Source organism: Mesoplodon mirus (assembly GCF_964341445.2).
Source record: "Mesoplodon mirus genome assembly, chromosome: 15".
Lineage (NCBI taxonomy): Eukaryota > Metazoa > Chordata > Mammalia > Artiodactyla > Ziphiidae > Mesoplodon > Mesoplodon mirus.
The window spans coordinates 62,301,448-62,323,738 of NC_138991.1; the positions used below are offsets into that span (position 1 = coordinate 62,301,448).

The 22,291-nt window shown below is 62.2% G+C and overlaps 1 protein-coding gene across 1 annotated transcript; it reads right to left on the bottom strand.

Moving 5' to 3' along the window:
* Positions 1 to 360: 360 nt before the first annotated feature.
* Positions 361 to 21,605, bottom strand: GLIS2 (GLIS family zinc finger 2). Its single transcript, XM_082643820.1, has 7 exons — positions 21,147 to 21,605; positions 6,785 to 7,027; positions 5,733 to 5,905; positions 5,014 to 5,190; positions 4,797 to 4,930; positions 4,594 to 4,712; positions 361 to 3,321 (listed from the first exon to the last, which is right to left on the bottom strand). Exons 2-7 carry the CDS (start codon positions 6,954 to 6,956, stop codon positions 2,522 to 2,524), a joined length of 1,575 nt encoding a protein of 524 aa, XP_082499946.1. The 5' UTR covers positions 6,957 to 7,027; positions 21,147 to 21,605; the 3' UTR covers positions 361 to 2,521.
* Between the last annotated feature and the right edge of the window lie 686 nt (positions 21,606 to 22,291).

The following is a 22,291-nucleotide window of genomic DNA, read 5'->3' on the forward strand; positions in this document are numbered from 1 at the left end:
CTCCAGGGTGCGGCCGGGAAAGAGGAGCTTTTGCCAGCCTCTCATTGCACCGAGGCCAGGGAGCCGGGCTTCCCCAGAGCTAAGGCACTCAACAAAGTCATGGCAGGCAGTGGCAGATGAGGACCTGAACCTGCGATGTGTTGTCCAGAACCTTCCGTCTCAGCACCTCCCCCTGCTGCCCTTCCCTTCTGGCTCCCAGCAGCAGATAGAGAGGTTGTGGCCTCCACAGGGTTGGGAGAAAACCCCAGAACAGGGTCTCAGCACTGCAGTCTGGGTGGGGGACCCCAGAGCCAGGCACGGGCAGTCAGAGGTGGTCTCCTGTCCATGGCCCAGCTCCTGGCACATCCAAGACAAACCGTGTTTGTAACTCACTTTTATTGTTTCTTTATAAACTTCCTCTCACATGGAGGAATATATTGTTATAGTCATTAGCTTATCTCTTTTCTTTTTTTAAAACTCTATGCTAACAGCAATGGAGCCAAGAGGAGGAAAAACATAAGCTACGATAGAAAGGCACTTAGAACCTGTTAGAATACTGATATCCTGGAATGTGCAACAACAAACCGACAACAACGACACGTACACCGGCCCCTTCGGGCCTGGTCTATCACCGAGTCACATGCTGAGCTAATGTCACCTTCCAGTGCCCTGTTCCTCCGCTCCCGGGGCTTGAGTCTCAAACCCCTCACCCCAATGGGGACTTGAGGCCTGGGGCCCTTAGTGGGGGTGGGGGTGCCTGGGTCCTGGGTGGGGCGCGAGGGAAGGAGACCAGCTCCCTCCTGCTTTGCTCACAGCCCCTTCAAGGGGCAAAGCCAGTGCTGCCGGGCCCTGTCAGTGGGCCGGTTCAGGGTGACCCCTCTGGGACAGAAGGGCAGTCCAGGAAAGGGCAGGGTCAGCAGAGCTGCTCAGAGGAGGGAAATTGCATGACTGCTAAGGACCCCCCTGCAGTCCCATAGCTCCCTTGTTCTGCAGCTGGCGACACGGAGGGCTTGGTCACTGTGGCCAAGGGCAGGGCAGGCCTAGGAGCCAGACAGAGCTCCTGACTGCTGGGCCAGCACCTCCCAGACCGAACCAGGCCCCCTACGGGGAGGGAACGTGAGGGCTCAGGGCGGGGAATGAGACATATGCTGCACCGCCAGGGCCTGTGGGAGAGCCCAGCTCCCTGGGCTTGGGCAGCAGTGTGGGCTCTGGGGCACGTGGAGCCCCAGCATCCTTAGCTTATTCTGGCCCCTCCATGGGGGAGCAGAGCAGGGACACAGGGCAGGAGCTCAGCTCAGAAAAGCCAAAGGAAGCAGCCAGGTCGCCAAGTCCAGGCTCCTTCGTCTGGCTTCCCCTTCCCAGGCAGAGGGGCGGGGCCCTCCCAAGGGCATCCTTGGCTGCTTTGCGGCTCCTCTTCTCCTCCTCAAGCCCTGGTCCTTCTGTCCATGGCCTCTGGAAGTTCCTGTGCCCAGCACCAGCCTGGAGCCCTCCCTCGCCTGTGTTGGCCATGACTTGGTGCCCCCAGGACAGAAGCCGTATCCCAGCCTGGGGTTGTGCCTAGCCAGCCTCCCCTCCTAACAACACCCTGCAGGCCTCCACAGCCCCTTGTGCAGGGTGGCACCGCCCCAGGCCAGGCCCGGCTCAGCCCCACATATTCCCTGAGCTGGGCCAGTCCCAGGTCCTGGCACCTCTCCCTGCTCAGGGCTCCCTGAAAGTAGAGGGAGGCCCAGTGGTGAAGGGGCAGATGAGTAGTCAGCCAGCCCCCTCAATCTGGAGTGTCAGCCAATCCAGAGGAGGGACTGACCCTCGGGCAGCGAGCCGGCGGCTGCAGATGGCGGGCAGTGAAGGGCAGCTGGCAGAGCGGGCCTCCCTCTCCAAGCTGGGAGGCGCCTTGTCATAAGGTAAGGTGGCTTCTTCCTGTGGCTTTGCCAGGGCCTGCGTCTGTCTTGCTCTCCCTCTGGAGGGTAGACCAGAGGGAAAGGGGTCAGGAGCCCCCAGAGCAGGGGCCCAGTGAGGCTAGGCAGGATGGGGTGGGGCCTCGATCCCAGGGGGTCCTCACAGCTCACCATCAAAGGGGATGGGGAGGGAGCCTGGCGCTAGTCAGGAGGGCAGATGCCACCCCACCATCCCCACTGCTGGGACAGGGCTGGCAGGTGGGCAAGGGAGGGAGGGTGACCTGCCCGGCTGGCCACTGGATGAGCGTGGTACTAGAGTTGGGGGACGGGGGGACTGAGGGCTAGGTGGAGGATGGGGCGGGGTGGGGCAGAGGTGAGCCAGGCCTCAGCACCCAGGAGCACAGCTCTCCCTAGCTGGCAGACCCAGTTCCTCCCTTGGGAGCCTGGGGTGCGTGCCAGCAATGCCCTTCTAGCACCATCCTTGCTGCCCAGCTTATCTGGGGCTAGGTCTGCCCAGGGACACAGCCAACTGGGCCCTGAGGCAGGAGAACATTATTGCTATTTCGCAGAAGAGTTTCCGTTCGTCGCAGGGGCAGGGCTGGGAGCCGCCGGCTGGGCTACAGGTGGTTGGCGTCCACTGAGTGGGTTCAGTTCACCACGGCCGGTTTGAGCAGCACGGAGCCCGGCGGGATGACCACCCAGCCAGGAGTGAGCGCCTCTGGGCTGCTGGCCGCCGAGTTGACGCCTGTGGACAGGTCCAGCACGGTGCCCGGCAGCAGGGGGAGGCCGTCGGGACTTGGCCGGGAGCGGCCGCTCTCAGTCCTCTCCAAGGGGGTCTTGCGGCCCTCTGTGCCCAGGGCCCTGGCCGGCACCGCCCCACGCCCCTTCTCCCCCTCGGCCTTGCCGCCAGCGGAGCCAGCGAGGAGGGAGACCACGGGCAGGCCCAGTCCGCCAGCCCCAAAGGGCGAGGGCAGCAGCGGGTTCTTGGCCAGATTGAGGGGCAGGACGGGGCCGGGCAGCCCAGGGCCCATGCCCCCTGCACCCCCACCGCTCCCGCCATTGCCACAGGTTAGGGCGCTGAGGTCAAGGGGGCCGGGGGCCAGGGGCAGAGGCAGGCCAGGCAGGCCGGGGCCTCCGAAGAGGGCAGCCGGGTTGGGGATGATGATCTGGGCCCCGCTGACGTAGGGGCTGCCGTCAGGGGCGGGCAGTGGTGGTTTGGGGGGCGGGCGAAGTTGCAGCAGCTCTTGCTGCTCGTGCGACACGAAGTGGCCGTGGGCCTTGATATGTTTGCGCAGCGAGCTGGGGTCCGTGTAGCGCTTGTGGCAGCCGGGCATCTTGCAGTAGTAGGGCTTGTCCACGTAGTGGGTACGCGTGTGCTTGAAGCGGTCACTGGAGTTGGAGTAGCGCTTGTTGCAGCCCTCGTAGGGGCACACGTAGGGCTTCTCGCCTGTGGGCGGCGCCGGTGCCGGTGTGAGGGGCTCCCGCCGCCCAGGCCATCCCAGCCCAGTTTCCCACCCCCCACCCCCCACTCGACAGTCCCCAGGCCCCTCACCCCAGACCGAGACCTCCCTGAGAGCAGGGGCTGTCTGATTTGGGGGGTGGTGTCCTCAGCACCGGCAGGAGCTCTGACTCCAGTGGGGACGGCAGGTCGTGGCCGCTAAGAAGCCAGCCTGTGGCCTGGCTGTGTGTGCCCTTGGCCTCAGGCCTGTGCTTCAGACTTTGATGACAGCGACCACTTCCACAGGTAATTGCTTAAAGACCCTGCTGGGGCCTGGCTCACAGTGAGCTCTGCGTGGATGCCCTTGGCCCTGACTCAACACAGTTTCTCCAGATTTACGAAAGGGCTGCTCCCGCTGACCAGGGCCGGCCGGAGCCCCGTGAAGCTGTGAGCCTTTGAGATGCGCCTCTAGTGTAAAATATACACCGGAGTCCACAGACTTTGTAGGAAATGAAGAATTTCAGTGTCTCCTTGATGTGTGTGGGGTTTTTTTGTTTGTTTGTTTTTTGGCCACGCAGCGCAGGCATTCAGGATCTTAGTCCCCTGACCAGGGATTGAACCTGCGCCCCCTGCATTGGAAGCACAGTCTTAACCACTGGACTGCCAGGGAAGTCCCTCCCTGATGTTTTAATATTGAAGTGACAACATTTTGAATATACTGAGTTCAAGAAAATGTATCATTGTAATTCACCTCACCGTGTATTTCTTTGTACTTTTTTCAATGGGGACGATTAGGAAACTTAAAATTAAGGGGCTTCCCTGACGATCCAGTGGCTAAGACTCCACACTCCAATGCAGGGGCCTCGGGTTTGATCTCTGGTCAGGGAACTAGATCCCACATGCTACATACAACTAAGAGTTCGCGCGCTGCAGCTAAGACCCGGCGCAGCCAAATAAATAAATATTTATAAAATAAATAAATTAAATTAAGTGTGTGGCTCTGCTGGCCAGTGCTGGCCCTGTTGTGTGCTGGGGTCCGTGAGAAGCGAGCAGACACACTGCAGTCACAGGTGGCATGAGTCGACGATCATACGAACACAATGCCGAGTGTGACACAGGAAGACGAGTCTGTGTCCCGATAGCGCGTGGCGAGGGTCTGACCCACGGGCGAGGCTTCCCCAGCAAGTGGCACTCGGAAAGGGACCGCCAAACAGTTGGGGTACGCGCCTGTCTCTTGGCTGTGCGGATGGCCCGGCGCCCGCACTCCAGCCCCGCCCTTACCTGTGTGTGACCGGTTGTGGATCTTCAGGTTCTCCAGGCGGGAGAAGCTCTTGCTGCAGGTGGGGCAGCGGTGCGGCTTCTCGTTGGTGTGTGTGCGGATGTGGATGAGCATCTTGTATCTGCTCCAGGGAGGGCACAGGAGGAGGACAGCTCAGCCGCTGGACACCCAGGCCCCCCTTCCCACCCACCTCGCCCTCCCTCACCTGGCGTTGAAGCCGCGCCCATGGCGGGCACAGCCCTCCCAGTGGCAGCAGTAGCCTGCGTCCTTTTCGGGCTTGACGTGGTAGTCGTTGACGTGGTCCACCAGGTCTTGTAGGAGCTCAAAGGGCTGGTTACACTGCAGGGCCAAGAGTGTGCTGAGCCCGAGTGGGGCCGCCACCTGCCCTGGACCCTGCCCCACTCTTCCCAACCCCCACTCACCTTGGCCCAGCGACACACCAGCTGCTTGGGCAGGGGCAGCTCTGGCGAGAGGCACTTGTCCTTGGGGGGGGTGAGGAATGAGGAAGCAGGCAGGTGCAGGGCCCCCCCGGAGCCTAGGGGCAGGAAGAACTGGAAGGAGCTGGGGACGCTGTCCAGGTAGCGCAGTGGCTGGAGGTCCTGGGGGAGGGCAGGGAGCAGAGCTGGTCAGCACCTGCCCACGGGCCAGTGGGCCCAAACCCCACCCCCACACCCCCGGTCTCCCTCTGTCTGGGGGTTGAGCTGTGTTCCACATGAGGACATGTCCCAGCCCCAACCCCTGGTACCTGTGTGCATGACCTTGTATAGAAATAGGGTCTTTGCAGATTTAAGTTAAGAGGTCAGACTGGACAGGGGCCCTAAACCCAGTGACCAATGTCTCCAAAAGAGAAAGGGAGATTTGGACACACACACCGAGGTGGGGGGAGGCCGTGTGATGACAGAGGCAGAGAGTGGAGTGACATGGCTAGAAGGCAAGGAGCACCTGGAGCCACCAGAAGCTGAGAAAGGCAAGGGAGAACTCCCCCTAGAGCCTTTGGAGAGAGCATGGCCCTGTCAACACCTTGATTTTGGACTTTAGCTTCCACAGTAATACATTTCTGTTTTAAGCTACTCACTTTGTGGTCCTTTGTTACAGCAGCCCCAGGAATACACCTTCTCTAGAACACACATCCCCTCCTTACCGGGCCGGTGGGCACTGCAGGCAGGTCCCCATTGCCCTGGCGCTCAGGGGACAGCGAGCTGCTGCCATTGGGCGAGTCCAGCCCGGACGGCGGCGACAAGCTGAGATCCACCAGGGGGGCTGCCGAAAAGCGTCCCTCTACCTTCTCGGGGAACTTGGGGTTCAGCAGGAAGCCTAAGGGAAGGCATGATTCAGGGATACTGGAGCCAGGAGTTCTGACGGGCCAGGCCCTCCTGCCCACGACTCCTCCACTGTGACTCTGGAAGCAGACACCAGCCACGCCCTGCCCCCGCCCCCCACCCCCCGCACCACCCTGGGACCCCGGAATCTGAGTAGCAGCCTGTACAGCTGACAAATGTGACCTCTGCCGTGGTGAGAGGTCAGCCACTGGTTAAGATGGGAAGTACCCATTTTACAGATGGGAATGGGCTGGCACACAGGGTAAGTAACTGAATAGGGACTGGAACCCAGGACCACTGATTCCCCATCACAATGTCAGGTAGGGACCTTTCTCACTTCTCTCCGGTCCCTTTCTGCCCCCTTCTGTAACATGAAAGGTTTGGGCTGGGCTGCTTCCAGAGCCTTCCAGCTTGGACGTGGTAGATCTGGTTTTCAGGGTCCACCGGAGACGGAGCAGAAGACCTGAGCCCAAAGCACCCCCTAAGAAGCACTTGCTGGGCTCGGTCCCCAGTCTCAATTGGTCTGGCTGACCGACCACTCTGCCTCAGAGCCCAGACACTGGGCCACGGGGCCTTTTGTTACTACCCACGAATCCCCCGTGCCCTTTATCAGCTCCTCCAAATTCTCCCAGAGGCCTCAGTCTGAATTCTGGCTCTGCTGTGCCAGCTTCAGGAGCTGGGCAAGTTAGTTCCCTCCTCCCAGGGACAGTGTCGCCTCCAAAGATAAACTGCTGGGAGGATGGATGGACAGTGTGGAGGGCGCTCTAAGTGAGGCTGTGAGGGGCTGTATGTCCTGGTGGATACACCTGGGACAATTTTCCCATTGCCAGGGCTCCACCAGGGCTGAGACTGCTGCCCTGCCCGGGCACAGTACCTGAGGGCGGGGAGCCCGGGGAGCCCGGGGTGGGGCTGTCATCCACCAGGCCGAGCTCCCTGTGCAGAGCTCGGTGCCGGACTGCACTCAGTGTCCTCTCCCGCTTCTCTCTCGCCGCCCGGAGCTTCGTGATGCTCAGCTTCAGGTCGAGCGGCTCGTCCAAGGAGTGCATGGTGATGGGGGCTGGGGGTGCGGGTGGCAGCAGGCAGCGAGGGGCTCCCAAGTTGGTATTCAGGCAGGAACCTGGAAGAGGACAGGAGCTGTGTTGTGACACTGTGACCCCAGACTCCTCCTCGGGCTGAGCCCATTAAAGCCCACAGAAGCGGAGAGGCAGTGGGTGTTGGGCAGTGTAAAGGCTGTCTCCCCGGGTAGAGAGACCCTCTGAGTGGCTCTGGATAGCAGGTATCGTGGTGAGCCAACCACCAACCCACAGCTAACTCCTCCACTTCTCACGAGACTTTTCTGGGAAGCAAAGCTCACAGGGTCCATTCTGCCATGAATGGAGTTTTAGCGACACTGTCTCAGGTTGCAGAGCTAGGAAGTGGCAGAACCATCAGATTCAAGGCCACATCTTCTCCCTGGAACTGGCCAGGCAAGTCCCAAAGGTCATTTCTGATTGAGTGGGAAGTCATGCCTGGGACATACGCCTGGTATGAGCTGGGAGACCCAGAACCAGGCCAGGAGGGTGATGAGTGTCCTCCCAGGTGGCCCTCAGAGGTGCTAGTTACTGACTGCTAGCACCTAGGCAGTTGTGGTCACCTCCAAGGGAATGAGGCTGAGAGCTTGTCCCAGCCAAGCTGTTCAAAGCCTGGCCTGGCCCCAAGGGTTGGGCAGACAGACAGGTGGCCTTGCCTCCCAGGGGCAGTCCAAGGAGAGGGTCCCACAGGCGTGGGGAGCCCGAGGGCTCTGGGCCACCACCAGGGGGCAGCTGGGGACTGTGGCCCAGCCAGGCCATCCAGGGGCAGGGTAGGGGGAAGTGATCGGCTGTCTAGTGGTTAGTAAAACACATACATACATATTTTTTTTTAATGGTGATGATATTCTTTTATTTTGAGTGGTGAATTTTCACCACTTTGAATTTCTCAGTGGTGTAATTTTCTTCACATATAAGTGACCCAAGAGCAAGGGTCCTTTATTCCAAATTCAAACATCATTTTTTACAGCAGCAATCTTTTCACATGCTGGGAAATGGTGTTTCCCTGTGTTTGTTAATTGAGATGATCACACCCTGAAAATCTATCTGCCAAACAAGATACTCTCTGTCGTTCACGGAATCTAGCTCTTCACAATTTAATAGGGAACATCCCCAAGACCACCACATGGTAAAAGACTTCATGTGTTTCACCAGTGTGTATGTTTGCAGAGCTGCCTGGAGCTCTCTCCAGGGAGCAGGACGGGGAGCCCATGTCCTCACCCATCTTCTCCAGACCAAGCCCCTCAGCAACTTGGAGCTTGCCCCAGCTCCAAGCCCGGGCTCATCCGTCTCCCCAACAAGCTCCACTTCTGCCAAGACCCTACACACACACAAGTAACAGTGGTCCCCTCCCTCACTTAGGACCCTCTGCTTCTGGGGACACATCCCAAGAGCCAAGCACACGGCTAACACTGGAGTCTCTGAGCCTGGGGAGGGGGCAGCATTATCAGAGAATGGGTGGCCACACTTGGCTGTGGGACCGGGGTCTGTGACTTGACTTTTCCCTGTTAAACTCCATCAGGTGGGAGCTGGCAGATCTGTTTGGATTAACCCGCAGGCCATGCATGGGCCAGGGGCTCCCAGTGATGCCGGAGGCGGGGGGGAGGCTGGGACCAGACTGCCACCCTGTCCCCTTAGGAGCTCCAGACCCAGGTGGGCAGGTGACAGTGATGGATGGACGTGGGCCCCCTCCACTCTTCCTCTGGCTGGGCAGGGAGCTGCCCTCTGCCTGACCCACCCCCCCAGTTATGTCTGTCTGTGTGTCTGCCTGTCCCTCCACCTGTTTATTTTTAGACACAGGCCCAGTCCAACCTCCCTGAAGCTCCTCTGTGCTGGGAGCCTGAAGGGGAGGAAGGAAGTAAATATTTATGCTGATTAAGAATTCAGGAGCCAGGAAGGGCTGGTGGCCTGGTCCTTCAGCTGGCCTAGAGCCACAGGCCTCCCCACAGCCTCTGTCCCCCACCCCCCTACCTGACCTTCTGGAGAAGAGGACCACGAGGGCAGGATTGGGAACTGGGAATTCAGACTGACACTCTCATTGGCAACACTCTCCAAGTAACATCCTTTGGCACCTGCCCGATGCCCTCTCCTAAGGCCAGAGGGGAGCCAGGGAGGAGCCGTGGGTCACCTCGTTTTGAAGACTTGTAGGAGACACTGCCTCAGCCCAGAACTAGGGAGGACCCCAAAAGGATCTTGTCTCCCAGGGTGAGGCTGGGACTACAGCACCCCCCTTAATCAGCAGACCCAGTCCCCAGAGACACACCCCCCCACTTCCTGCCACTGGGTCCTGCCCTGGGAACAGGGGTTCATTCTGATGAAAGCCAGAGCCCAGCCAGGAGGCCCAGCCTTCCCACTCCTGGGAAAGGAGGAAGGAGCCGCCCCCAAAAGCCCACGGCTCCCCACCCTAGGCTGCCCCACCCAAGGGGAGACGCCTGTGACCCCCACTCCTGCTCTGACCTTGGCCAACCTCCAAGTGTCCCCTTCCACCCCCCCCCACCCCCAGCCAGCAGTGGCCAGTTCTGGGCTCGGGCTCTGCTCTTTGTTCCCGGGCTGGGTGATGGGGGCAGTCCAGAGCCAGGGTCACATTCTCCTGGGCCTTAGAAGCCCGGAGTATGCAGCTGGGCCTGGAACCCCGGGACTGGCGCTGTGACCACCTCCGGAGGCCGGCAGCCAGCCATCACCCCGATTGATTTGGGGGTGGGGAGGTGGACACTCGGTGTCTGTTTCCCGGAGAAGGAGAGGGACGCTCCGAAGAGTGACCCGTCTCGCTGAGAGTAGAGGCGAGTCTCAGCGTGGAGCCTGGTTGCGGAACCCTGGCCTCAGTTTCCCGCTGATCGCGAGGTGACGCGACAAGCGCCCCGCGCTAGCGGGGTCATGCGGTCCCCGAGCGCGGGGGTTGGGCGGGGAGGCGGCGCCTAGGTGGCCGCGCAGCCGGGCGCCGCTGCTCCAGCTGCGAAAGGAACTAATTAGGGCGGAGGGAGCGGGAGGAAGCGGCGCGGGTGGGAGCGCGCGGGGGTGGCGCGGGGACCACCAGGGCGGCGGGGGCGGGGCGGGGTCACCCCGAGGGTGGGCCGCGGTGGGCCTCGGGGGCCCGGACCCCGCCCCGCCGCGCCCGCCTGCTGGCCGAGCGCAGACAATGGCCGCTATTGTGCGCCCTCCGGCCGCGCTCAGACGGCCCCCAGCTGCAGCGCCCGCAGCGCCCTCCCGGCCCTACCTGGCAGCCCGGCCCACCCCAGCGGGGGGCGGGGCCGGCCCCTCGGGGAAACTAAGGCCGGGACAAGTCACCGCCTCCACCAGGGTCCTGCGGCGTGGGGTGGAACTCACACCCGCAAGTGGGGGTCAGCATCCATTAAGCACCTACCATGTGCCAGGAGCCGTGTGTGCACGAATTCTCTGAACCCTCTAAAGTCGCTCTGGTGAGTGACGCCGTTGGTTTCCCTGTGGCACAGATAGGGAAACTGAGGCTCAAGGTCACCAGGCTAATGGGAGCCGCCCGGCAGGAATCTGCTCTGGAGAAAGCCCCTCGTCCCTGCTTGGGAGAGGGCCGCTGGCTGGGCCTGAGCCGGGAAAGGGGCCTGTGTGGACGGAGGCGGCGGGCTTGGCACGACCCCTGAGAAGCGCTCAGGGTCTCCTTGGCAGAAACAGAGGACAGGGCCCCTGTAAGAGGGGCCTCCCTGCCCACCCCACAGCAGCGTGGGACCAGGTGAGCGAGCGCCAGGGTAGCAGTGTTGTCAGGGCAATGAGAGGCACACCCCTTATTCCCAGGGGTTGTCCTGAAACTGCCCTTTGAGCAGCTGTGACCCGTCCAGCCTAGGACTTGGGGACCAGGACCCAGGAGGTACCTCTCAAAAGCCCACGTGACTTTCTTGCTATGGAATGGAAAGCAGAAGCAAGTCCCTGGCTTCCCTGCATCTGGAAGGGTGCCCCTGCATCTGGTACAGGGACCATCATTGTCAGCACGTGGGTCTTACAGAGGGGGAAGCTGAGGGCTGGGAGGGGAGACCTCTGGCCCAGGTTGCATGAGTGGGTGGCATGCCCACTGTTTAAGGCAGGTGTTGTTTCATCCCCATTTGCAGATGCAAAAACTGAAGCTCAGGGAGATTAAGTGATCTGTCCAGGTTCACACAGCTTGTCTGTGGCAGAGCTGGGTTTCAAGCCCATGTGAACCCAGAAGCTGTGTTCACCATTAGCCCCTCCTGGGCCCATGGACGTGGGAAGGGGCAGGCAAAGGGGGTCTGGCTTCCCACCCCCTCCCTGCCCAGGGGTTTGTGGGAGCTAGGTGCAGAGCCCAGGAGGGACAGCAGGCTGTGAGTGGGTGCTGGAGGGGCTGACTATTGGGGGCGCCCACAGGGAGGCCTGGGGAGCTGAGGGCAGATATGCTACCAAAGCAAACGACCCCACAGCCCTGCATTCCTGGGAACTGCTGTGGCGCCCTGCTCTGGCCAAGAGCTCCACCCTCCTCAGCCACGCAGTGGCAGGGGCCGGGGGGCAGGGGCAGGCCTCATCTTCTCAGGGCCCCCCTTTCTGACCAGGCCACAGAGCAGGGCTCCAGTATGGGTCAGACCACCTGGGTCTCCAACTTGGCCCTGCCACTTCCTGCCCATTTGACTTAGGGCAAGTCACCTCCCAGTCTGAGCCTCATTGTTGTCATGTCTAAAACAGGACTATAATCATAGTATAAGACATACCCCTCGGGCTTCCCTGGTGCCACAGTGGTTAAAAATCCACCTGCCAGTGCAGGGGACACGGGTTCGAGCCCTGGTCCGGGAAGATCCCACATGCCGCGGAGCAACTAAGCCCGTGCGCCACAGCTACTGAGCCTGCGCTCTAGGGCCTGCGAGCCACAGCTACTGAAGCCCACATGCCTAGAGCCTGTGCTCCGCAACAAGAAGCCACCGCAGTGAGAAGCCCGTGCACTGCAACGAAGAGTAGCCCCCACTCGCTGCAACTAGAGAAAGCCTGCGCACAGCAACAAAGACCCAACGCAGCCATAAATAAATAAATAAATAAATTTAAAGACATACCCCTCATTGGATTTTGGGGAGAAATCAATAAAATGGTGCACATCCAGTGATTAGTGTTTCCCGTTAGTACGTAATGTTCAGCACCTAGAACACTGCCGGGCGCATAGTAGGTGCTTAATCACACTTGTGAATGAATTGTCACTAGCGCTGCTGAGTCCCCCAGTCTTTGGCCAGTTTGGGGCTGTGAGGACAGCTGGGAGGGAACCGGCCCTCCCACTGTAATCACAGACATAGTCTCACCCTCAGCTGGGAGTACCTGTACTTCAGTTGAGGTACGTGTAACTAAACAAGCTTGTGCCCCTCAGAGGGCCACAGTCTCTGCTATCCAGTGGAGTGGCCACAGCTAACCCAAGCCACCTTCCAGAGCCCGACTGCATCAAAGAAAGAGCACTGGGAGGTCCTGGAGAGACTCTGAGCAGCCCTGGAAGAAGGAAGCCTCCTCCCAGGACCTAGGGGGCTTATCCTGAGACTTCGACCCAAGCAGGTCCCAGGAGAGGGGCCAGTGCCGGCAGCACTTCCTGGAAGAGCGTGGGGTTCGCCTTCCCCAGGAACCTCTTGCTTGACAAGCAGACCCCGCCCCCACCCCAAGATGGGCACTCAGCCAGCATGGGGGTGAGGGTGGCGGGCTTCCCCAGGTCTCCCGGAGGGCAGACCCTGCCTAGGTGGGAGCTCAAGGGCCTCCAGGTGACACAGCCAGGGCTGAGCTCTCTGCTTAGCCATGGGGGCCTCGGGAAAGCTCCCAGCTGGGCACCTCCTGAGCAGGGGTGCATGCCGGGAACCCCCCACTTGGGTACGTTTAGAAAGCCCTACCCAGAGTCAGGCTACCAGGTCCCAGTCCCCTGTCACACCTTTGAGACTTGGTTTCCTCATCAGGAATACAGGCCCCATGGATAAGGTGCCAGCTCACGGGGCACCCCACAGGGCGAGATTGCCAGGCACCTGGCACACAGGAGGTGCCAGCACCTGGTAGCCCTGAAGATTCTTGTTTCCAGCCATGGGCTGGGGGTGCCCCACACAGTAACTCAGCCTCCAAGGTCACCCAGATGGTTCAGGCAGTACTGATGCTGGAAGGCAAGCAGCTGGCTCCCCTATGCCCCTCCCCAGCTCCAGCTTCCCAGGAGCTACATTTCCTTCCCCAATGCCAGCAGGGTGACAACAGGCTCAAGCTCGGGGGTTGGGGGGGGAGGTGGGGGGGAGCAGCTCACACATGGGCCAGGCCTGCAAATGCACACTCACACAGACATACACACCCATCCAGCTGCAAGGGCCAGCCTGGCACAGAGGCCTCCCCTAGCCTGGTGGCTCCAGGCCCATCAAGGCGGCCTCCCACCCCCCCCACCCCCACCCCCGCTGCCTGCCTGCCTGCAGCCACCTTTGCACAACTATGTCTGGTATTTTCCTGTCTGCCCAGCTTGGGGGGGGCGGTGCGTGGGGCTATGAGCACTGCCTGCACCTGGGCCTCAGCCAGAGGCAAGCCCGCCAAGCAGCCCCCACGCCCAGGTGGCGGGTGGAGAGGGAAGGGCTGGGCCCCCAGGCCACCCAAATCCCTGGGAGGGGCCAGCACCAGGGGAGCCAGACAGGGACACACACCAACAAGGCTTAGGCACAGCAGCCTAGGCCCTGCCAGGCAGCACTGCCACCCGGAGTGGGGGGACAGGGCTGGGCACTCTGCCAGTGCTCTCTAGGGCCTGCAGAGGCGTTGGCCAGTGTCCCACAGGACATGGATGGGCACCCATGGCACCCTCAGACATATAGGCACATGCATATGTGTCACACCTGTGCATACACACGCCACACACAGGACACGGCAGGTAACCAGGGTCAGGGTCCTGGACCCAGGAGTCTCGGCTTATGGGTGGGAGCGGGGATGAAGCCCAGTCCCCACAGAGAAGGAAACACTGTGCTTCCCACACTGAGCCTGGCTGCAGAATGAGTCCAGGAGTGCCACCCAAGTCCTGGGGGCCCCTCCTCACGGCCCAACCCTCCCACCACCCCGGGACAGGGACCAGGCCCACTGCGAACAGCCCCCGCCAACTCAAGAAGGCAGGAGGTGGCCAGGCGGGCTCTGGACTTTGGCCCTTCCCTCCGCTTCATTTACCAACCACTCAGTTATGCATTCCAACACCAGGCCCTCCACTCGGTCCTGGGAGCCCACAGATGAATGAGAATGAAGGGCGCCCAGACTCACAGAGGTGAACAATGTTGGGGGGGGTGCTCTTGTGTGTGTGTTGGGGGGGGGGTTGGATCCAAGTTGGCCACGTGGACATGGGGCGAAGCGTTGGGGTCCTCACAACTAGTGCTGTGGGCCATCTCCATTCATCCTCAGGACCCTGTGACTTAGGTGCTATTCTCCCCACTTTCCAGATGGGGAAACTGAAGCTCACAGTGGTTCAATTAACTGCCAAAGTCACAGAGCTTATAAATAGCACGGCTGGGATTCACCTCCAGGCTCCAAAGCCCACATTCTTTCTGCGCCCAACACTGCAGAGGCCTGGGAGTGTGGCCCCAACTGACCCACAATGAACCTGCCTGTCACTCAGCAGAGGAGGAAGCCCAAGAGAGAGGCTGGGCCAGGACCTGGAGGGTACTGGGGAGCCATGGACTGCTCTACACAGAAGACTGCCATCTTCCTTTCCAGCCCAATCTCCTGTTCCCAGGCTCTCCCCTTCAGCACCTCCTTTCTCAGGACTCCCTGCCTCCTGCTCACCTGATGCTCTTGGGTGCTAGCTCCTGCCTCACAACCTTCTGCGCTTCCATATTCTCCTCCAGCTGCCACTCCCCTCCGATCTCCTCCTCCAGAGTCTCCCCTGATTCACTCTTTGCCTCTTGTAGGCGTACATGGCTGTCCTTCCAGGTGCCTGAGAGCTGAGCAGTGGACCTGCCTCTGTCCCCACACCGCTGAGGGCAGCATCCCTAGCCCTGCAGCGGCCCCTTGCTGCCTGCCACACTCGCCCTGGGTCCAAGTCCTCACAAGTGCATCACTAATGCCACTCCTTCCACCACAGTGAACTGAGCAGCAATGGGAAGTGCTGGGGACTCAGAGCCAGACAACCAGGCCTGCTCCGATTTGATGTGAGCAAGGCTCTGGGCCTCAGTTTCCCCATCGGTGAAAGGAGGGGGCTGGCCTAGAGTAGGACCAGAGCTTGAACATCCAAACCATTCCCCTAACGGCACCATCACACCTGCCCTTCCCTTCTCTCTCTCTCTCTCTCTCTCTCTTTTTTTTTTGGCCATGCTGCAAGGCATGGATCTTAGTTCCCCAACCAGGGATCAAACCCGTGCCCCCTGCAGTGGAAGCACAGAGTCTTAACCACTGGAGTGCCAGGGAAGGCCCCAGCCCTTCACTTTTCTCAAACACTTGGTACTCAGTGAATGTTTGTTGAATGAATGAGAGAATGAATCCATTGGTGGTACCTACCAGCAGGGGAGGTGTGGAGGGGCTTAAGGCCCAAAGAGGGAAGTGGTTTGCCCATGAGGCAGGGCCGACACAGATGTCTCCTCCCCCCTGTCTGGGGCAAGGGACCCAGGAGCAGACCTGGGCGGTGAGGGTAAGGCAGTCAGCATCACCCTGATCGGTTGGGATGACCAGAAGGGCGCAGTTCCCTCAGCTTCATCTCCTGCCACTCCCACCCAGCCCTGACACAGAGCCGCCCCGGAACAGCTGGTCTAGACCAGGCCCAGCAGGAGCTCCAGCACAAACTCTGGACTCCACCCCCATGCCCTCTTCCCAGCCACCCCTGCCCCTCCCCTGCTCCCACTCTGGGTAGCAAAGCAAGTCCAGAAGCCAGGGGCATGAACCCAAAGGAAACTCCCACTGGGTGGGGCCGTGCCAGGCCTGGCCTGTTTCAGGCCCTTGGGGCCCAGGGCCCACGGGACCACTCAGGATGTCCACTAGGTATCCTGAAGGGGGTGTTGGGGGCCTGGCCTGGAGGAGGTAGGGGCTGGCAGGCAGACAGCCAGCAGCACTGGAGTGGGGGGTACTTTACAACAGGCAGGACAATGGAGGGCCCCACAGCCTTGTGGGGAGGTGGACATCACAGCTCTGGGTCAGTCAGCCTGGAAGTGTGGTGATGGGGGTTGCCAAGGGTCTGGACGCAGGAAGGAGTGGCCCTGGGGAGAAATGGCTCAGGCAGGCTGGGACTTGCCAGGCAGACCCAGGCGGACGATGAGGGGGAGGGAGGGAGGCTTCCTCCAGACACAGCTGTCCCACATGATGCCCATGCAGAGGATGGGGGGCAGCAGAGAAGCTGGGGGGATTCCCAGGCTGAACTGACATTTCAGGGGCCAGGACCACACAATCCTAGGCTCTGGTTCCCCTCTGACCCTCCCTGATCCTAAGTGACCCTGGGCCAAGCCCTCAAGTCTCTGAGCCTCAGTTTCCTCCCCACCCGCCTCCTTACTCCCAGGATCCCAGTGGGAAGCTACCCTGTGAGTGTGTCAGGCAAACAAGACCCTCGGTCAGCCAGGCAGGATTGTCTTCCTGGAGGCTCCCGGGGGCTGACTCAGGCAGCTCAGCAGTCTCCTGGGGCCTCAGCAGGTTCCCACCCACCCTTGGCCATGACTGGAGGAAGGGGCCAGAGGCCGGGTCTGAGTCCTTCTGGAGATAGCCATCTGCCATGACGGGGGTACGTGTACACATGCATGTCACACATGCTCACGTCGGCCCTCGCTGTGGAGGTACTACCTGGCCTCTCTAGCAGTGAAGACAAAGGGCCTGAGGCTCCAGCCACCCCCCAGTTATGGCTCTGGAAGATTCTCAGCCCCCGCTGCCCATCCCCCACCAGGGGCAACTGGAGCAGACGGGAAGTCCTCCCCCATTGGAATCACCTCCCATCTCTGTGGCCCCCAGGCCCCTCCAGTTACCCAGACCCTCCATCCCATCTGAGAGGGGGAGGGGAGTGGAGAGCCAGAGCTCCCTGCCCCCCAAGATGCCCAGAGCAGGGCCTTTACCCTGCCCAGCCTGAGGGAGCTTGAAGAGACATGTCCCAGGCAGGAGGCAGGTCAGACCTCTGGGGCTCCCAGAGCACCTGGAAGGGGTCCCACAGCCCCAGAGCTGGAATGGGAAAGAGGACCGAGAACCCCTGCAGACCTGGGCCAGGCCTCGTCTCCCCCGTGGAGAAGTCTGGAGCTGAGGCCAGGAGGATCAGTGCCAGGAAAAGGATGGAGGCTCGGGGCCCAGTATGCACAGCTGCTAGGGCCAGCTCGGGCCCCCCTCAAGAGCAGGCTCCTCTCTTGTGCCAGGCCACCAGACCCCAACCCCATCCTCCCGAGCCATAGCAGACCCAGGAACTCAGGCCCAGATGCCCATCGGCCCTCTTCCATACTGTGCCTCAGTTTCCTCGTTTGTCAAATAGGGATGAATGAGTCTCTCTCACAAGGCTAATGTAGCAATTTCAGGTGACAGATGTCAGTGCCTGTGATGGCCACTGGAAGGCATCCTTTTGATTTTCTCAGGGAGCTGTTAGAGGCATTCCTCCCCTGCTGCTCCATCTCCTGACCCACTTCACCTCCCCAACCCACCCCCAGCCCCCAGGACCTGAGCTGACATTTTTATTAGTTGGAGAGACAGCAGGGGCTTATAGGGCTAAGTTGGATCCTGGAGAGAAACCTGGGTCTACTCCAGACCATGCCCCTGCATAAGACACCCCCCACCCACTCAGCAAGTCCATTCCTGTCCAGGTGTCAGGGTCACCCCAACCGTGGCTCATCAGCGAAGCACTAGAGGTCCTGGGTGAAAGTGCGGAGTCCCTGCCCCCAGGGTGGGGCTGAAGCGGCCACCCTGGAAACCACTCGCGCAGATGTGTCCCAAGGGCCTTGCAAAAGCTGTGGTGTCTTCCACCCAGGGCTGGAGGCAGGCTGGGGCAAGGCTGGGTATCCCATCCCCGCCTGGCCCTGGCATTCTCAGAGAGGTGAACCCCCAGACTTATGTCTGGACTGTGGCCCATCTCTAGGACTCTTTCACAGGCCCTGGGAGGAGAGGCAATTTGGGTTGGGGGGAGATCCACATCTTTTGGCTGGCCCCAAAGACACCCTTGCCAGCCAGGGACACCCCCACCTCTGAGAAGGGTGCTTATCGAGGTGAAGGGAGGACCACCCAGCACCTTCCAGGGGTCAGCTCTCTGGCCTCAGTCATCTGTATGAAATATAAAATGACAATAACCCCAAATAGAGGAGGGCTTCTCAAAGCCTCGAAAAAGGCAGACCCACACCCCACCGCCCCATTCCACTCGGCTCAGGGCCTCCCCACTGCAATCCGAATTTCCCACTTGGGTGAGGGGCCTCTTCAGCCCTGCCTGGAACACGGGAACCTGGGGAGGCCTCCTGCGCGGGAGAGCGCCAGCAGCAGCCCTCGCCCCAACCCCGGGTGTGCCTCTCAGCGCCAGGGGCCCCACCCCAAACGCCTCCCAGAGAGCTCAACTGCACGCCCCAGCCCCACATCTGGTCCCCCAGCCACAGCTGTCGCCACCCTCCCTCATCCTGGGATTGCCCCAAACTCTGCCTGGCGCCCGTCCCCGCCCCCTCGCCCAAGTGGGAAATTCGGATTCCAGGCAAGTCGAGTTGGGGTAGATGGAAATGCACATAGGAAAATGTCAGGAAAACACATTCTTCCTTCTATAAGGCAGCTCAGACCCCGGAGGATTAGGTGGCAGATGACACTCCCACAGCCTGGGCCAAGGCCAGGAAAGGAGAGGAGAAGGGAGAGGGGTCCACATGATGGAGCTGAGAGGGATCCAGGCCCTCTGACAAGCTCCAGGGAGAGGCCCTGGCAGAGCTCTGTCCCCAGACCAGTTTGCCCTTTTGCCCGGCACTCCCAGCAAGGAGGGGAGCCCAGGCAGGAGAAGACATCGCTGTGGCTACCCATCTGCAGCTGGGCTTTTCAGAAACAACAAAAGCTTTGGGGGGGACTCAGTTCACAGGATTGTTTAAAAATGAGGTTTCTGGATGTCTGTGGCATTCAGTTATTCATAGTGGCTCCACCCACGGATAATTGAGAGTTGGCTTTTGTTGGCCTTAGCCCCCTCTCGGCACCCCCCACCCCCAGGTCTTCTCATGGACTCTGCAGGTCAGGAAGCTCACCTTGTCTGACCCCCTTGGTTTTACAGAAGAGGAAACTGAGACCCAGAAGGGGGAAGAGCCTGGCCCAAGGACCCTCGGGAGTTGGTGGCACCGCCAAATGTCGAATCCAGGACATTAGACTCCCAGGCTAGGGGCTTTTCCCACTCACCCTCCAGGCTGTGGCCCAGCTCCAGCGAATCCCCCAAAGCCACTGACCCCAAAAGCAGTGGTGCCTGGAAGTGGGGTGACTCACTGTCTGGCTTCCTGGGGCACCTCCTCCCCATCAGTGAGGGAAGGACTGGCAGGTGTCCCTGTGTAGAGAGCCAGGAGCAGGGAGAGGCCCCCAGGGGTCCTGCATCAGGGTCACTCAGGGGCCGAAGAGCCCCAGCTGGAGGGATTTAACATCAAAGGTCAAAGGTCACAGACAGGGAAGGGCGGGCAGGCATAGGGGTCAGAAGGTCAGCGCTAATGGCAGCTCCGGAAAGGAGGGGGAGGGGAAGGGGCTAAGGAAAACGGGCCGCTTTCAATGGGTCTTCAACCCCCATAAATGGTGCCCAAGCCCCTGGCACTGCCTCCTGCTTGGCTGACTGCAGACAGGGCCAAGCCAAGCTGGGCTGGGCTGTGAAATGAGCTGGGCTGGAGCTCAGAAAGGGGTGTCCTAGGAGGGGCCCCCAGGTGCAGCCCCTCCCCCAGTGCCGGCCAGGGCCAGCTGGGAGGCCCAGCCTGGGCCCAGAGGGGAAAAGGAGGAGCAGAGGGGAGGTGCCGAGGAGGTCGTGGAGAGGGTTGTGTGAGCTGGGCTGGAACAGCTGTGGCACCGTGGCACTGGTGTGGGGATTGGGGAGGGCTGGGCGGGTGGGCACACTGAAGGGGCCAGTTTCCCCTTCCCTGGGCCTGTCTTCCGTAGCTGCTTGTTAAGCCCCACCTTCCCTCCAGGATGTCAAGACAAGGCATGTCTAGGACCTTCAGATGGCTGCCTCCAAGGACCACAGCTCAGGCCCTGTCCCTGGCCCAGACCAAGAACCATGGGAGCCCAGGCCTTGGCCAGGTCCCCAGCTGGCCTGGCTGCCCCCTCAGTGTCAAGCGTTCCCTTCAGAGCCAAGATCCTGGGCTGTGATGGCTGGGGGCCCAGGGCTCCTCCCAGGATCCCTTCCCGCTTCCCAGGCCCCAGGGCAGGGCTGGGCAGCTCCCTGCAACCATCACTGCCCAGGGTGGCCGGCCAGGCGGGCCCTCCTGGAGAGGCGGACAGGCCGCATGCTGCCCTGCTGTGGCCTGAGTACCCGGCTGGGCAGGGCAGTGTGCCAAGGCCTCCAGGTGCCAGCCTGGATTCCAGCCCCATCCCAGGGGGCCTTCGGGGAAGCAGGGCGCAGGCATCTCCCTCCTTCGGGATGCACCTGCCTTGCCCCCCTCCTTCCGCCCCCATCCAGACCCTCCCTCAGGCAGGTTGGAAACCCCTGCCCTCCCCACTCTGCCAGACCCTTCTGCTTGCACCCAGACAGCAGGGGAGGAACAAGTGTTGGACAGGACGCCAGCTCCCAGTCCTGACCCCCGGGGACGCCTCCCTCCCCTGGCCCGAGGAAGGTCGGGGCTAGCCAGGGGCAGCAGGGGGAGACTTTCCTGGACCAGGGAGGAGACACCTTTCAGCCCCCATCCTAGAAACAGCCCCGCCGTGTGAAAGGGCGGCTGCCCGGCTGCCCCAGACAAGTTCGTGCCCGGGCTCGGGGGTAGGGGTGGGGGCCTCTCTCACCCCGCAGCACGCCCCCACCGCGGCCGCCCAACTTCCCCGCCGAAGTTTGCTCCCGCCCGGGGCTCGGCCGCAGCTCGGCCCGGCCTCCGGACAGAGGGAGGTAAGGAGGGAGGAGAAAGACAGAGAGACGGAGGGACGGGGCCGGGGAGCCGGCGAGGGAGGGAGCGCGCGAGCCAGCGAGCGAGGGAGCAAGCGCGGGGGCCCCGGCGAGGGCTCACAATGGCCCGGGGCGAGGCGCGGACGAGGGAGGGGGAGGCGACCCTCGGGTCCCGCAGCCCCCGCGCGACAGGCCAGCCCCCCGCGCCGGTCCCCGTCCCCACGGCGCGATGCCTGGGGGCTTCCTACCTCTGCGGCGGGGGCGGTCGGGCTCCCGGCTGCGGGCTCCGGCGGTCTGGGGGCGGTGGGAGAGCGAGCGGGGGAGGGGGCCGGGCGGGCGGGGGCCAGGGCCCGAGGCTCACGGGGCGCAGGCTCCCCTGGCACGGCCGCCCGGCGCCCGGCCGCTCCGCCACATCTGCAGCTCCGGCAGGGAAGGTGGCCGCGGCGGCCGGGCCGTGCGGGGATGTCTTAGAGAGGGAGGGAGGAGGGAGGAGGGAGGAGGGAGGCGGCGGGAGGAGGGACAGGCGGGCCGCGGAGGAGGGGTAGGAGGAGGGGCGCGGGGGGCGGCCTCCCTCCCTCCTCCCTCCCCCGCTGCTTCCCTCACTCCCGCCCTCCCAGCAAACCCCTCTCGCCGCCGCGGCCCCAGGTCCGGGGCGCCAGCTGCCAGGCGGGGCGTGCGCGTCGGGGGGAGGGGGCGGCCGGGAGCCGGCGCTGGGCCGGGAGAGGGGAGGAAGGGAGGGCGGCGCGGCCGGGGGAGCGGGCACCGGGAGGGAGGGGGCGCGCGCGCGGCCTCCGCGGCCCCATCCTCGGGTACCCCCCCGAGGCCCCGCCCCCGGCCCGAGGGCAGCTCTAGGACACGGCCCAGGAGGTGGCCTGGGGGTGGCGGGGTGGGAAGGGACGTCCCGCCCTCGGGGAAGCCCGGAGAGGGGCGGCGCGCGGAGGAGGACCGGAGAGAGAGCGTGCGGGCCCAGAGGAAAAGCCCCAAGACCGGGAAGATGGAGGAGGTCGCGGCGGCCGAGGGGGTGGGGGCCCTGGCGGCCCCTCGCCTCCCTCTCGCGGGGTCACCTTGGCCTGGCCCCCTGCGGCCCCGGGCGGCGGAGAGGGCGGCAGGAATGCTTCTTCGCAGGCCCTGATTTCTCCGCCCAGCTCAGTTCCAGGAACGCGCGGGCAGCGCCCGGCGGGCAGAGGCCCTGGCTCCGGATTCGGGGCGGCGCAAACCAGGGTTCGAGGTGGGCCTCAGCCCCTCCTTCCCGTCGGACGTCGGGCGGGTCCTCGCCCTGCCCTCGGCCTCAGTTTCCCGTGGAATAAGGAGGAGGCCCCACCGCGGTCTTGGTCTCAGCAGTTGGGACAACCTGCATTGTCAGGCCGAGCGCCGCTGGGGTCCTTGGTCGCGC